This window comes from Crotalus tigris, unplaced genomic scaffold (genome assembly GCF_016545835.1).
Source record: "Crotalus tigris isolate CLP2741 ecotype Arizona unplaced genomic scaffold, ASM1654583v1 scf7180000018549.3470463, whole genome shotgun sequence".
Taxonomy (NCBI): domain Eukaryota; kingdom Metazoa; phylum Chordata; class Lepidosauria; order Squamata; family Viperidae; genus Crotalus; species Crotalus tigris.
The window spans coordinates 164,738-181,754 of NW_024097072.1; the positions used below are offsets into that span (position 1 = coordinate 164,738).

At 39.9% G+C, this 17,017-nt stretch overlaps 1 protein-coding gene across 1 annotated transcript in view; it reads right to left on the reverse strand.

Moving 5' to 3' along the window:
• Window positions 1-1,180: 1,180 nt before the first annotated feature.
• PPP2R2A (protein phosphatase 2 regulatory subunit Balpha) overlaps window positions 1,181-17,017 on the reverse strand; it is a 42,521-nt gene continuing 26,684 nt past the window's right edge. Inside the window, exons 3-10 of the mRNA XM_039354185.1 lie at window positions 16,726-16,823; window positions 11,959-12,124; window positions 9,745-9,857; window positions 8,316-8,493; window positions 7,157-7,321; window positions 5,887-6,056; window positions 4,473-4,564; window positions 1,181-2,767 (exon numbers count right to left, since the gene is read on the reverse strand). Of these exons, the coding sequence (XP_039210119.1) occupies window positions 2,488-2,767; window positions 4,473-4,564; window positions 5,887-6,056; window positions 7,157-7,321; window positions 8,316-8,493; window positions 9,745-9,857; window positions 11,959-12,124; window positions 16,726-16,823 (1,262 nt within the window). The 3' untranslated portion in view covers window positions 1,181-2,487. The remainder of the gene's footprint in view (window positions 2,768-4,472; window positions 4,565-5,886; window positions 6,057-7,156; window positions 7,322-8,315; window positions 8,494-9,744; window positions 9,858-11,958; window positions 12,125-16,725; window positions 16,824-17,017) is intronic.

Genomic DNA, 17,017 nt, shown 5'->3' on the forward strand with positions numbered 1-17,017 from the left:
ATGCACACTTCATTATCTTAAAACCAAAAGAAAAGAAGAAGCGCAAAGTATTTTAAACTTCTTGAAGCTTATGGACAGAGTTGAAGGTAATTTGGCTGCTCAGCTGTAACTGCTTCAAATGAACTGTTACTGCATGTGTCCATCAAATTAGTGCTAAAAGTTTCTCCCCATCCAGATGCAGTCTATAAATCTTTTTTTTTCAAGAAATTGATAATTCAGTTTTGCACATGCTTAAAATGCAGAATAAAAATCAAAATCGGAAAGAATAGCTATACAGGATCAAATCAAGAGCTACCGGTATCGTCACCTAGCAACATTTTGGAAGTAAAAAAACAAGATGTTAAAGCTGCCAAGGTTGAGACATTTTGTTTCTGATTGCCAATTACTTTTCACAATCAGATTGACATGATTGATTTTTTTTTTCCTTCTGTCATCCCCTTTACAATCGGCATCTGGAGACAACCTGGAGTTAAAACTGAAATTTCAACAGTAACAGTCCTCGATAGCACAGCTTTGTATGATTCTCCCTGGAAAGCTATCCAGTGGGCAACATCATGATGATAAAGAATTCCATAGACAATTCCAAGCGGCGTGAAGTATTTCTCCTAATTTTTCCAGCTAGCTTGGAAGACCCTATTCCTAATATATTGAAGGGGCTACCCTCCTCTTCTACCTGATTTTATATACCTCGAACATGTCTCCCTTCAATTTATTTTCTTCTGAACTAATCCAAGACCATTAACTTTTCTTTGGAAAAGCGGTATATAAGTCTAAGTGCTATTGCTAAAGAGCTAGCCTTCAGAAGTGCTATCTTTAGATTGGGAATATTATGGAGATTATAGAAAGTTTGGGGTTTTTACCTAAACATGGAGAATATGTGAACGCTAAAAATGGTGCATAAATATTTTAAATGGTGTGCCAACATCAATTGTTGGATCTACTGGGGACTTGAAGCATTTTTTGATCACTGTGACTTTTTCTATATCCTGTAGTAGCAAGTGTTTTTTTTTTTTTTTTTTTTTTTAAAAAATGGCAGGAAAACAGGAATGTTTATAAGGTCAAACTACAATTCTGTTCAAGTTCCTGGTAGCAATAAAAATACATTAAGTATCGGGGTTATCAGGCATGCAATGGTTTTTATCTATTCAAATCGCTTCATATTAAATTTGGTACAACATACTTTTTAAAAACAAGAAACTTTAATTTTTTTTTTCAAAAAGGAAAGAAAAGCACGGTTCTGAGAGTCTGAATCTGAAACAAGGCATTCACTGAAATTAGGACAAAGGGATTAACACATGAAAAAGTTTAGTCCCATAAAACTTTAGCACTATTCTACAAAATTCAGACACTTCCTGAATCTGACAAAATTCTGTTAAGGAGAAGAAAGGGAGAAGGCTCAAACTGGAGATGACATGAGACAAATAAGACAATTATTATTTAAGCTTAGGGCAGAATCCAAGAGTGTTCCAAAAAGTTATTTTAATGGAAACTGCAGATAAATATTAAAATGTCTTTAACAATTTCATATATAGAAGTCATTAAAAAAAAACCTTACTTCTCCCTTTCCTCATGAAAATTAATACTGGTTAAAATCATTATCAAACCATTTTATCATGTATCTTAACTTAAAAAAAAACAATTTTTAATATAAAGAGGTAGATTGAAAAGAAAAAAACAATTTGTCATTATTTGACATTTTTATTCAGTGTATTTCCCTCCCCCCCTTACGTTTTTTTTCCTTTTTCATTTTCAATGCCAGACACGGCAAGGAGTGATTGCAGTCAACATTTCATTAAAACATTTTACTCTTTGCAAGAGACCCTCCTCCCCCCCCCTTTGACCACCGACCCATTTCATGTGCTTTTCATTTCTTTTCTTCTTCTCTAGACACCACCATCACCACCACAGGGCTGGAGAAAGGGATTGTAAAAGGGAGAAGGATTCCAGGAGACATAAGAGGAATGCTACAAGCCACAGCAAGAACAAGCTGTTATTTAATTAAAAAAAAATAAGGGGGGGGCACAAATAATACAGTAATGAGGTTACACAATGAAAATCCCACAGCATTACTTGAAGGTTTCGCTCTGTGGCTGACGTCATCACAATGGAAGGCATAAAAAAAACTGGAGGAACCCAATGTTGATCCAATCTCTAGTCCATTTGGTGAGATGGTGCAAGTAGTCAATTTTACGTTAAAAAGTGCCCTACCCCCACCTAAATGGCTAGTGGAGAACTGCCCAGCAAAGAGAGAGAGAGAGAGAGAGAGAGAGAGAGAGAAAACGAGAGAGAACGAGAACCATCCATGTAGCTATCTAGAAAAAATGGGTTGTCACTATGGCACATTGTTTTAAACACTGGGGAAGGTGCAGCGCAACGAACTTCTCTCTCTCTCTCTGGCTCCATTTCTTGCCCTATATTGTTTTACAAATGCTAAGTTCTCCTCTCTGAACTAGACAGGAAGTGGATTCTTCTGACCGGACCACTACTCTAAATCCCTTTGTCTTGAAATATATACAAGTTGTTTGTAGTGGCTACAGCAATTATGTTTTCCTTGGGATGCCAGGCTGTGTGGAGGATCTTCTTGTTGAAGTCTAAGCTGTCAACGCTTATCTCATCCTTCTTCCGTTTGCCACTCGCACAGACTTTGCGGGGTTTCAAAACCGTACGGGGCTTATTGTTTTCCCGAGAAGCTTCTAACGTGACATCACGCTTGGTGTTCCTATCGAACATTCGGAAGAAGTTGTTATAGGAGCCGGTCATGACGACGCTGTGGAGAAAGAGGAGAAAAAGAGATGTTGACCTTCTGCAGCTGGTTGTTTTCATTCCACTGGTGGCACTTTATTTGCATGGATGGTGGGGATGAGGAAGCTATAGAAAAGTTACACTAATGGGACTTCTTTAATTTATCCAGTCTGTTCGGTTTAAAACATTTGCAATATGTTAGTAATTATGAAATACATGTATAGAAGTAAGATGGAGTATTTTAAATATTTTTCTTGCAAATATAAAAGCTCCTTTGATTATGTATGCTCTGAATTTTGGCGAGGAAAAAGACCCAGAGTTGTTAATTTATATACTGCAATTCTTCAGAATTGAAATTACAGATTTAAGGGACTTTGACTACTGACAATTGAATCAAGCAGTTTTTAATCAGGAAAACGAGGACACAATGATTGTATTTTTCCCTTTCAGTTCCTAATTTCTTCAGACTGAGGTTCTTGCAGGCAGCTAACTAAAAGCAAATGGATACGAAAATAAAAATTTAAAAATCTGTCAATTGGTTTTTATTCTGTTTTAACTGTATCTTTTGTATGATTTTGACTTTTTATCTGCAAGCTGCACAGAATCACTTCGATAGTGAGATTGGCAGTACCTAAATTTATTTATATTATATATATATATACTGTGTGTGTGTGTGTGTGTGTGTGTGTGTGTGTGATAAATGTAGACACTGCTTATCTCACTAATGCAGAAATATTAGCAATTGTATATGTGAGTTCTGATAGTTTATTTTTAAACATACACACTTTTTTATCAAGGTTAGCCTAGCAGCGTAAAGCCCATCAATTACAACCAATGCAGAAATTATTTACTATAGCAGCGGTTCTCAACCTTTGTGTGACGGTGACCCCCGTCACACGGCCGCACCACGCATGCATGGCGTGCATGCGTGGGGCGGCGCCCATGCGCGGTGCCGCCCCCATGTGCAGCATGCATGCGCGGTGCCGCCCCATGAGGGGGAAAAATGGTGGATCGCGTTGTTTGGCGACCCCCGTAAAATGATCGTTCGACCCCAAATGGGGTCGCGACCCATAGGTTGAGAACCGCTGTACTATAGGGAGATAATTGATGCATATCAGGAGAGCATAAACTGTATTTGCAGGAAGATCCAATCCTTACGATCTCCAGTTCATAAGATCAGAAGCATCAGTTGCTACATACAGTATGTAATACTAGGCTAAATGAACCAATTATTTGATCTTGGTAAAGGTTATATAACTGCATTCCATTCTGCCTGGATAACCTAAGATTGGGATTGGTTAATACAATTTCATCTGGAATTCACAAAGCATCAGAGGCCCCAAGCCAAACTTTGAGCTGATCTCCCTGCTCGTTCCACGTTAGTAAGTAAATAAAGATTGAATAAACATAGCAAAAAAAAAGGGTGGGGGGAGAAAACCCAGTCCCTCACAGATCAAACAATAAGTTTAAACACAAAACAGAAACTGACCCATTTAGATGCTTCACTGGATAAACCAAAATAATAAAAAAAAATTATCCAGCTAATTCTTTTATTTGGCTGTACTTTTTTCTTTTCAACCATTTTAAACAGGTGACTTAATACCAAAACACAGTGAAAGCTACATAAGCTTTCCACGCAGCCAAGCCTCCTAAATGTTCAGTTGAAAAAAAGTTTTAACTATCAGTTAGTGCGGAGATGTTAAAAGAAAGAAGAAAAAATTGAAACTTGCCTATCTGACCCATTCCAGCAGCACTCAAATTTGTCAAAAATGCAGTCATTTTCGTAGAGCGAACAAAGTTTACTTCTGAGGTATTCGTGTACCTGGAAATAAAACACACGCTAGTTTAAAGAAGAAATAATATATTAACAGTTATTAACTGTTTTAAGTTGCTTTTCACAGAGAAAGGCTATAACTTAAGATTGCAAATAATTGTGTGAATATGAAAGTTCACATCGTTCAAAAATAAAATGCCCTTAATTTCTAGATTGCTGTTCTTATTCATGCAAAACTTATCATGCTTAATAAAGGTTTTGCATTAAATTGGATAGCAGCATCATAACTTCATATCGCACATTCAGCTATTCAGACTGTATTAGAGATCATTTTAGGGGACCCCTGATCCTGTTTGACCACTTTAAGGAAATATTTAAGGAGCTGAAAGAAAGAGAAAAAAATCCGATAATCTCAAATGCACGCCCTGGATCCGTAATCATGACCCAAAGTATGAATGCATACAGACATGCAGTATATAAAATTACACTCCATTCTTTCAGCATATACACTTCAGGATGTATATCCATATAAACTTCAGGATGGTAAACAATATTAAAGAAGAGGGAATTAAGCTATTTTCCAAAGCACCTGAAGGCAGGACAAGAAGCAACGGGTGGAAACTAAGCAAGGAGAGAAGCAACCTAGAACTAAGGAGAAACTTCCTGACAGTTAGAACAATTAACCAATGGAACAACCTGCCTCCAGAAGCGGTGAATGCTCCAACACTGGAAGTTTTTAAGAAGAGACTGGACAGCCATTTGTCTGAAATGGTGTGGGGTTTCCTGCCTGAGCAGGGCGTTGGACTAGATTACCTCCAAGGTCCCTTCCAACTTCACTACTATTACTATTACATTGCTAGTTGAACAAATACCGTCTCAAATAGTTCTACCCGTTTATGTTAAAAAAAATCTAGCCATAAATCATACCTGAAGCTAGGACCAGCACCTTTGCAAGAATAGGCCCCTCGTGACAGTATTGTAAACACCAACAGAGATACATATATATTTTAAATCTTAAAAAGGTCCACAACTTCTTCAGAACTTCTGGGAGAGGTTCCACAGGAGATTCTGAATTATTTATTTCTTATTTAGATCAATCAGCACACTTTAATTGCGGTGATAAGGGTGTGCTCTCTAGGGGCATTACAGGTGCTACAGCAGTGTTTCTCAACCTTGACAATTTTAAGGCATGTGGACTTCAACTCCCAGAATTCCACAGCCAGCATTGAAGTTGAAGTCCACATGCCTTAAAATTGTTAAGGTTGAGAAACACTGTGCTACAGCATCTATATTCATTATCCTACCAAACCTTCACTTAAGCCTAAATGAATTGCAAGTGGACTCCCAAACTGTGCATCAGTATGGAGTACCTGGTACGTTTCCATAGGTCGGTTTTCCATATTTAAATCCCAAATCTTCACAGACAGATAATCTCTAGTCATCATATATCGACCACTATGGCTAAATTTGACATCTGAGATGGAGGAGATGATTTCTGAAAAAAAGGACCGGCTGCTTGGATCTTCTGGCTCCTCAAACACTGTTAAGTGAAATGTAAGCACGTTAATTTACCAAGCTCACCTCGGTGACATGAATATTTCCCTTTTGATGCCCATGAACACATAAAACCTAAAGCATGAAACCCTGGGAAGCCAAATTCTTCTGAGATGAAAAATTATCCACCAGAGGTCCAATAAAAGAGAAGGACGAGGGGGGACATGATAGCAATGTTCCAATATCTCAGGGGTTATCCCAAAGAAGAGGCAGTCAAGCTATTCTCCAAAGCGCCTGAAGGCAGGACAAGAAGCAATGGATGGAAACTCATCAAGGAGAGAAGCAACCTAGAATTAAGGAGAAATTTCCTGACAGTTAGAACAACCTGCCTCCAGAAGCTGTAAATGCTCTAACACTGGAAGTTTTTAAGAAGAGACTGGACAGCCCTTTGTCCGAAATGGTATAGGGTTTCCTGCCTGAGCAGGGGGTTGGACTAGATAACCTCCAAGGTCGTTTCCAACTTTATTATTATTATTAATTCTTAATTTGAGCTCAACTTTCCTTATTCCCATTTCCAGCTCCAAGGACTGGTAGAAGCAGACCTTTATATATTATGTATTGATGAATTAGTATCCGTAACCAGCTAACTCATATTTTTGGACTTCCTGCAGCCCAGAAATCCAATGAAGCAATGAAGTTTGCTATTTATCAGGAGCAAAGGTGTTCCAAAAGAGACTGAAGCCCAACCACTGGATAATCATCTATTATTATATGTGTCTATGTGTTTTCCAGTGTGTGTTATGCCAACAAGTAGGAGAAGCTTGATTAAAGAAGGGCATATAGGGGTTGGGTAGTAATGCAGCATCAACTCCTAAAAGGTGCTCATGGAATCCAAAAATTGTGTTTGTGGTACACACACAGAGGCACACACAACATAAAAATGAGCATCTCCTGCATTCAGTGGGTGCTGAAATATTGCAAATCTTTAGTGACTGTGTGAGATCCTCTTTCTGTCAAAGATATTTTAAACTGCTTTGCTTTTGTTTTACAATTGGGGATATAAAATTAAATGGGCTTTCCAGTCTGTTGCTTTACACCAATTTGCCCTGGTGATAAAACTCCATTAGAATAGAAAAAGCTACTCACATTTCGAATGCCTGTCACAGAGAGCCGACGCGCGCATGTCACACAGGCGAATAGTTCCCTTGCTACTGCTGTACACAAAAGTATTGCAGCTGTTTGGATGGAATTCGGCTGCCGTTATTACCTCCGTCAGCTCTTCCATGTTGGCAGGCTTAATATCTACGATATCTAGAAGTTGTTGGCATTAAGGAGTCTTCTTTTCAGTGACATTCAACGCTTGACATTTGCATTCTAGCCCATAAAACAAGTCCCTGCACATTTTATTCTGCTAGTTGGAAGTAAGGTAACAGGTAGACTTCAGTGCATACATAGACATAGCCACATTTTCTTGACTGCATACATAGACATAGCCACATTTTCTTGACTGTAGTTTTATACTGATTTGCCAGTGTCCTCTTCATCATCCTTACATTTTGTACCTATACCATTCCCCCTCTCATCTGTAGCCCAAGGATTTTCTAGCGGTCTCCCATCAAAGTACTATTAAGGCCTGACCTGCCCAGCTTTTACAGTATCAGCCAAAGTTGACTAGCTGCTCTCATCCACTATAAACTAGAAAGTAATTACAGTACTGTAATTAATTCTTCTTTATATTCAAACAATAAATATTTATGCTACGTGATCACCCCTAGTGGGGGTCTGGATTCCAAAAACTCAAGGCTTATGCAATATATGTGTAAGAAACAGGGGTTACATTATAAAATAATTTAAAAGTAGCTAAAAGGACAATTTCTACCACCATCTAGGGTTTGTATGTGGTCCACATGACTGTTCTAAAATTGCTCTCAATGACATTTTGGAAAAGCCTTTAAATATGTCAGAAGCAAACATATAACTGGCATTTAATTAAAACTATTTTCATTGATTGGACACTCAGAGTTGCCTTGTAGGGGAGATGGCAGAAAAAATAAATAAATAAAATAAATTCATTGTATATATCTTGAAATCAAATGAAATTGAAGTGTCCAATTCCCAGAATATATTTGTAATCTCCACAGATTTTCCAAGATTGTACCAGTAATTAAATAATTTCCAGATGCATGGAAGTTATCAATTGTGATGATACAATAGCACTGAGGAGCAGAAAAATGTGTAGACTCAAGTCCTGCACAATCTGATCTTTAGCCCAGTTGAACAGAAACACACTGACATAAAAAGATACTAAAACTTCTATCTGTGATTTCTAGATGCCACAAATTAATCCTCAAGTCATCCGCAGACAAGTATGTTTCATAATCACTATTAATGGAGATAGAGTTGATGTGATACGTGTGAGCATTGGCAAATATTCTTCGAGGGCTGGCTTCCACCATGAGATCCATGGGTCTAAATACTGGCACCTGTAAATCAAAGGATTGAAAAAATGTGAGCAATTATGGCCAAATCTGTAGGAGAAGAGCAAGCAAAGCCGGGGGAGCATTAAACATGTTATCAATTTAGAGTCATTGCATTGCCACAAACATCCAAGTCCAGCCACCTCTTAAATTCTTATCTGGCACCAATTCAGACTTGAACCTTAGTTGACTACATTCTTGTGTATAGGCTTGAATAATAAATCCTTCTGAATTGCAACATTTTGTGGTCCTGATTCTTTGCGCCTGACATTAGTTCAGTATCAACAGATCAAAAGGGAGGAAACCAAGACCTCCCTATATGGAAACATCAGAATGGGTTGGGGTATAAAACTGAGCAAAAACAGGACCAGATCATTTAACCCATCCGTGCTATGACACCCAAGTCTGCTGTCTCTCATCAGAAATCCCCAAAAGCACTCTTAAAAGTTCAATCCCTCTTAAAATCAATTGGCCCCAGAATTAAGCAGTGACAGAGTTGGCAAAGTTACAATCCTGCTGACTATAGAACAGGGGTGTCAAACTGCCGGCCCGCGGGCTGAAACGGCACCCACCTCATTGCCGGCAATGGAAAAAAAGTTAAGATACGTCACGACACGTCATGTGACGTTGCGAGTTTGATGCCCCTGCTATAGAAAATAGATGACAAAGAAGACGTCTCCAGGTGTGGTGGGCAACATGGAAGGAAGGGGAGGGGAGGGGGAAAGGGGAGGGGAGGAGAGGGAAAGGGTTATGTGGCTTGAGTCACCAAGACCCCACAACACCCATAAATGGCTTCCACAGATTTTGTGTGTGTGCGCGTGTGGAGATAAGTAGATTAGGTAGATAAGTATACACATCAGTAATATACAAACCAAAATAAAATTTAAAATGGCTGAAATCTCAAGATACTGGAATCTCATAGGTCTGATTCTTTTCACAGGAGGTCTCACAATAATTTCAGGATGCCCTGAAGCTCAAGACAGCTAATCTGCTTTCTGGGTTCTGGATCCAGGTGCTTCTCTCTTTTGTTTTCCATCCAGAGTATAACAGTTTGTTATTTTGGACATCATAGTGACCATGCTTTAAATCAGATGCCAACTAACTGCAAACTGGCATTTTACCTAAACTGATTTTTCTGTAGGGTAGTGGTCTCTAGATTGAGCCGGTAGGGAAAACCACCAGGCCACCATATGTTGCATCTTTCCCAGATGTCACGTTGCAGATCCAAGCTTAAGAAAAAGTAAAGGTGCTACTCACCCGTAAAGTAGTGACTGTAGTGGGGTCTCTATACCGGCCATCTTCTTCTTTTAAGTTGTAGCCTTCCGGCTGTTTATCTCTTTCACTGATTTTCCATAGTTTTATTGTTTTGTCTGAAACACAGGGAGGTAACAAGGGCTGTTGAGAACCTCCAACTCTTTGACAGCAGAACTGAACACAGAATATATAATATGATTCATGCCTATAAGAACCATGGTGGACACCTGATGTGGTTAGGTGTAGCTAACAGGGTGGTTCTTCGGAACTTACCACCCTGGTGGCAGTTCAGAGCCTTTGCTATGGCTGTTCACTCCAGACACACATTGTGGGTATTAGATAATTTGCACTTTTAACTTGCTTTGGCAGAGCCAACACCTCCCATTCCAAAGAGATGCCTCCAGCTCTTCAAATGAAATGGAACAAAAAGGCCAAGTTCTCAGGCGAGATTTCAGCAAGATTGAGACAATGGCTTTTACAAGTTAGAACAGGGGTCTTCAAACTTGGCCCTTTTATGACTTGTGCACTTCAACTTCCAGAATTCCTCAGCCAGGCACCCGTGCCTGGCTGAGGAATTCTGGGAGTTGAAGTCCACAAGTCATAAAAGGGCCAAATTTGAAGACCCCTGAGTTAGAAAATTCTTAGTTTCATCATGCCCCCCCCCCAGGATTGAAAAAAGGGTTGCTAGGACAAAAGGCATCAACCACTCAGAGCTTTGCGAAATGCAAAGAGACCAAACCCCTGGTTTTTGGTGCTTGGAACATAAATGTCAGGCAGAGCAAACCAGGATATTTTTAAAAAAATTTAAGTTACAGGTAGTTCTCAAATTACGACCGTTTGTTTAGAGGCTATTCAAAGTTACATTGAAAAAAGGAACTTATGACTGGTCCCCACATGACTATCACAACACCCCACATGACTATCACAACATGACTATCACAACACGTGATCAAAACTTTTGTGCTTGGCAACTGGCATGTATTTACGAGAGTTGCAGCATCCCAGACATGTGAGCTGGCTTGTGACAAGCACAAGTCAATGGAGAAAGCTGGATTTGCTTAGCAACTAATGTGGTTCAGTAATTGACTTAACAGCTTAACAGCTTAACAAGAGAAATAGTGATCCCAATTGTGATTGTTAGTCAAAAATTACCTGTATATTGAACTAGGTTCACATAATACAAACTTTAACCCTATGTTAAGAAAATATACAATAGCTATGGTGGTTTTGTAATATGCTATACCCAAGCAAATAAGCTACACTATAGCTGGCTTTCCTATAATTCTTGGAATCACCAAGTATTTAATCCTATTGAGTGCCAACTCAACAATGCTCTAGGCCAGGGGCCTGCAACCTTGACAACTCTCAGCAATTTGCCTAGGAAGAGTGGAAACTCTGTCAGAGCATAGTCTAGGGGTCTTCAGACTTGGCCCTTTTATGACTTGTGGACTTCAGCTCCCAGCATAGCTGGCTGAGGAATTCTGGGAGCTGAAGTCCACAAAGTCTTAAAGTTGTCAAGGCTGATGGGGCACCTTCCCACAATCTCGGGGCTCTCTAGATGACATGGACTTCAAACTCCGATGATCTCCAGCTAAGGAATCTGGGAATCAAAATCCATCATCACATCAAGAAAGTACAGGGTGAAAAACATCTAATAGTTAGTTAAGGGGATTATAAAGCTTAGGCCAAAAGCTTTACAGAAGAACTTGAGCTGATAGACAAACAAGTGTAGTCTTGTTTGCATGCCTTACTTAAAGCATCCTGCAGAAACAGGAGAAGAAAAGCTGGTTTCCTTCCACACAGCAAAGAACTTTCTGAGCTTTCCAAGAAAGTCCACAGAAGAAGTACTTAAGAAGGGTGACTTGGATGTATTGTGAAGAAAAAATGAAGAACTAAAGGACAATAGCAGTCATGAAGGAATGCAAAACAATAAATGAATTTTGGCTAGAGGGATGAACAAAAGTCTACCAGTCATAAAAGAGCCACGGTTGCCTATCCCTGGGCTAGAGTGTTTTTACTTTGTACTGTGCTAAAAAGAGTGGGAAGTCAACACCTTTTTTTCCCCTTTTCCCTAGTACCTCACACCTTCTCTTCCCCTTTCCTTTTCCCTCCCTTAATCCCCTATTTCTATTTTTTCTTTGTATTTTGTATTTTATATATTAAATAAAAAAAGATACAAGGGGGAAAAAAAAGTTAACCAAGTAACAAATATCTTACCATTTGTAGACAATAAAAATTGAGCAGCGTTTTTCTGGGGTAACCACCTAATTTTGTTGACTTTTTCTTCAATTTCTAAGCTTTTCAAGTAGTCAAACTCTGGCTCGTGGCTCTGAAAGGTACTGTAAACGTTGTATTCACCTCTGCTGTGAGACTGTAGTTTGTTCTGAAAGACAGTTCGAAAAAAATAAGAAAAACATGAGAAATTCAATGAATAACAATTGCAAGTTCATTCTTTCTAATGTGCAACTGAGGTCACAGCTCAGCATGGCTGGATGGCATCGCTGCAGGACTTGGTGGTGTACACATCATTACACACGTCCACTATTGAGCTGAGGAAGATGGGAATTCAAGGGAATTACAGCCTATTCAAATGTGAGTCATTTGAGGGGTTGTCAAACATTCAGTTGATCAACTAAACAAGCCTTTTGATAAAATCTGAAGTGATTAGCATATGAATCCCACATCTCTGGGGAGAAAAGAAGACACTTTAAAACACTTAACTAATCATTGTAATTTGTCTAATCAGCTAAACAAACATTGTAATTTAATTCTGTCTAATGAATGTCCCACAAATTGGGGAGGAGATCCTGTTCTCCTGGAGCATCAAAGACTAAATGCACAGGGAAAAGTTCTTTTAATGATTATCTGTTCTTCATTATGCTAGGTTATTTTAAAAAAGAAGAAGAAGAAATGGGGTGGGTCAAAACCAAGGGTAGTCAACCTTGGCTCTTTTATGACTCGTGGACTTCAATTCCCAGAATTCCTGAGCCAGCTTAGCTAGCTCAGGAATTCTGGGAGTTGAAGTCCACGAGTCATAAAAGAGCCAAGGTTGACTACCCTGGTCAAAACCATAGTTTACCCCTTTGCAACTTTGAAGAGATATTGGTTGCTATCTTTGAAAATTTTTGACTTACTATCCATCCATCCATTGCATCCTTCTCACCTTTAGTGAAGTGGGTTAGACAAAGAGTGGACTAGCTCAAAGTCCCCGTGCCATCTCATACACCTAAGAAAGAATTAATTTGGGGGTTCATTGCACCCTTATCTGAATGTTATAAGCCAGTGATGGCAAACCTTTTAGAGACCATGTGCCCAGACTGCAACCCAAAACCCACTTATGTATCGTCGGGTGCTGGGTGGGCGTGGCCCATTGGGTGGGCGTGGCTGCAGTAGTAACGGCTGACTGGGTGGGACTAAAAAGTTCAATCAATCAATTCCAACTTTGCAAGATCTTTTTTTCCTGTGAGAAGTTGAAATTGACTGATTGATTGAACTTCTTTTTTTTTTTTTTTGCACCCGGCGGCAGAGGCCTAAAGCGAAAAGGTTTTATAAAACCCAGCTGAAGGCCTAGGACTGGGGCAACAGCATGCGTGCCCACAGAGAGGGCTCTGAGTGCCGCCTGTGGCACGCGTGCCATAGGTTCGCCACCACTGTTATAAGCTGTTCCTCAGGCATACAAAGAGATATACAAAAATAAGCACTGATTTAATAAACTGCCCCATGCAGGACTTTCAATATCTCAGACCGAAGAGAAAATAACAGAGGCACAAACCCACTCCTCCTTCACTGTGACCCATGCTTGTAAAAACCTGCATGGATTTAGAGCTGAAAAATCTGAAAACAGCCCTGCTTCAAAGCCCCAGCTGCTGATACATCTACAGCAAGGGTGCTGTATTTCATGAGTTTCATGGTTGCTTCTCAAAGCAAAGTTCCAGTAACTGGAACAGCCTTCTGCTCATGTGCAGGAACCTCTTCCACTTCTTTCTGTAAGCTACATGACATGCCAGACAAAGGGCCACATCACTTCTCCTCTCTTTGCCTTGCCGAGCAGAACTTCCCTTAAATGAGATTTATTAAGCATGAGCAACGGATCATTATTAAAGATTAACCGCCCTTTTTATTAGAAGGGCATTTGAACAACAACATAATGACTTCCAAGTGTTTAATAACAGGCTGAAAGAGGAAATGCTCCATATCTTGAAAGAGCTTAATATCAGATCTTCCTACCATGTTCATAGAGACCATACCATACTTGAATTATCGGTATTTAAATCCCAAATTGTCTAAAGGATACCAAATTGGGAAAGGCTAGGCTAGAAAAATCTGGGTTGGGGAATATTGTATCAAACTTCTTGATTTATTCATTGGTGTTTCCCCCTCCTTCCCTCCTAATAAAATGTCTTGGCACTTACTTGCCAAGTCTACTGTGGGGGTGACCATCTAGATCCAGGCATAACTTATGAGGCAAGATGAAGATGATCTTCTGAGCCTCTTTTCTAAGCTGTCATTGTGGACATGCTAAACTGAATTCCCAACCAGACTAATTAACATTTTATTGGCATGAATCTCACTGACATGATCGGTTGGGAGACACCAGTCATTTCCTGCCTAGTAGGTGACATGGCCTTGCCACATTCTAACCCAAACAACTCACTGGTAAATGCAATTACAGGTCTGGTGGCAGCTGGAGAAGCTTTACCTGGCAGATGATCCTCAACTGTCTTGGATGCCCTATGGCAGGGGTCTTCAAACTTGGCCCTTTTATGACTTGTGGATTTCAACTGCCAGAATTCCTCAGCCAGCATGCCTGGCTGCCACAAAGAAGAGGGGATCAACCTATTCCCCAAAGCCCCTGAAGGCAGGACAAGAAGCAACGGATGGAAACTAATCAAGGAGAGAAGCAACTTAGAACTAAGGAGAAATTCCCAGAAAGAACAATTAATCAGTGGAACAACCTGCCTCCAAAAGCAGTGAATGCTCCAACACTGGAAGTGTTTAAGAAGAGACTGGACAGCCATTTGTCTGAAATGGTATAGAGTTTCCTGCCTGAGCAGGGGGTTGGACTAAATGACCTCCAAGGTTCTGTTCTATTCTATTCTATTCTATTCTACTCTACTCTACTCTACTCTACTCTACTCTACTCTTGTCAAGAAAGCAACCAAACTCAGAGAGCACCAAGGACTCTTAATTTCAACCCTGAGCTACAATTATTCTCCTTTATTGGTATCCACATTACCATTCATGTATGAAACATTAATTAGCATATCAAGAAACAGCTGGAGCTAGTTTTACTTCTGAACTTTACAAGTGCTTCCAATAATTCAGTAAGGACTGATCATTGGTGTCTTGGGATATATCCAGATACCCTGGATGCCCCCAAGGAAGAACCAGCATAATAACTAATATTCTTTTTGTCATTTTATAGATTAAAAGGGAAATATGGGATAGGCTGACTGCAATGAGTGAATTGTCCCCAGCACTGTGACCACGAGGTGGCACTAGAAGATTACCTTAAGTCTACGTGAAGGACAAACTCATAACTTCCCCACTCCTAAGAAGTCTATATAGCACATACATTATTTTATATCTCCCAGTATTTCTTTCAGAAGAATGTATCAATTAATATACACATAGAGACTTGACGTCATTTCAAATTGAATATTTTTGAATTAATCTACAACAAGCAACAGAATTGTTATATGATGTTTCCTTACACACACAATGCTTACAATATTAAATCTTCTCTGTTACAAGATCTACTGTTCAGGTATTTACATTTTCCTGAAAGAACGCAAGCAAATTATCTCCATTCCAGATACTGTCCCCAAAATCAAAAGTATGAAAGGTTAATGTCTTCCTTCTAACAAGAGAGTAAAAGCATCACATGGGTTGCTTCATTTTTGCCTTAATGGGTGAGACATGAGTGGAATGCAGGAAGGCCAACTGCCCTCATTAAAGTCCACCCTTGACATCTCTGTGGCCTCCTAGAGCAGATGAGAGATAGATCCAGCACCAAACCAGAACCAGTTTCCTATCCTTATTGCAAATCCTCTGAGCTCCCTGGATATCACTGACTTAGGCCCAGTTCTAGCAAGAATACCACCTCTTTCCCCACCGCTTGAATCTAAGGGGAAGGATGTCAACAAGAAGCTTTCTGCCTAGGCAAAGAGCTTCTATATGCAAGCCAATCTAGCTTTTGGATGCGAAAGATTTCCAGGAGAAGAAGGTTAGTTCTTCCCAGTTCAACCTAGTATGTGGCTTTAAGTCAGTGGTTCTCAACCTTTTTAATGCCGCGACCCCCAACCGGTCGTAAGCCGAGGACTACTCAACCAGCCGTAAGTCGAGGACTACTCAACTGGTGCAGCACGGTTTGCAGAATGGGACTTTTGGCGGGCTCAGCAGGGCAGAGACAGCCTGGACAATTCCTATTGGCTTTTGAAAGCCAATAGAATTAGACTCTATTCAAGAGAGTCTATTCTATTGGCTTTCAAAAGCCAATAGAATAAAAGGGAGTAGCACAACTAAGGAAAAGGGGGAAAAAAATGGCGGACTGCGTTGTTTGGCGACCCCCATGAAATGGTCGTTGACCCCAAATGGGATCCCGACCCAAGGTTGAGAACCACTGCTTTAAGTGGTACAGTTAGTCCTCAACTTATGACACAATTAGGGTCAGAATTTCCATTGCTAAGCAAGGCTGTTTTTAAGTGAGATGTGCCCAATTTTATGACCTTTTTTGCTATGTTTGTTAAGTAAATCACTATAGTAGTTGTTAAGTGATTCATGCCAGCTGGTTTCCCCCCGTTGCCTAGGGCAGGGGTAGGCAACCTCGGCTCTTTTGTGACTCATGGACTTCAACTCCCAGAATTCCTGAGTCAGCTATGCCGAGGTTGCCTACCCCTGGCCTAGGGCAAGTGGCACTTTTATGACTAAATCCATTCTACTTTGGAGCAACTACCTAAAAAAGGAGGAAAATGAAAATCTTACCTCTTGCTCTTGTTGAAATATGACAACTCTACCGCCTTTGTCTCCCGTCGCTAGCAATTCTCCAGAATGATTAAATTCTACCGTAGATATTATGTCAGCTGTACAATAAAGAGCAAAAAGACACAGGTTAGCATTCTTAACAAACATTCAAACGAGGTACTTGCATCGTGGACTTGGAAGAAGCGGGATAGGAAAACTATGGATGCTTCTGAACTACGTATGGTGTTGGAGAAGATTCCTAAGAATGCTGGGACAAACCGGAAAACAAACCAATGGGATCACTGAACAAATC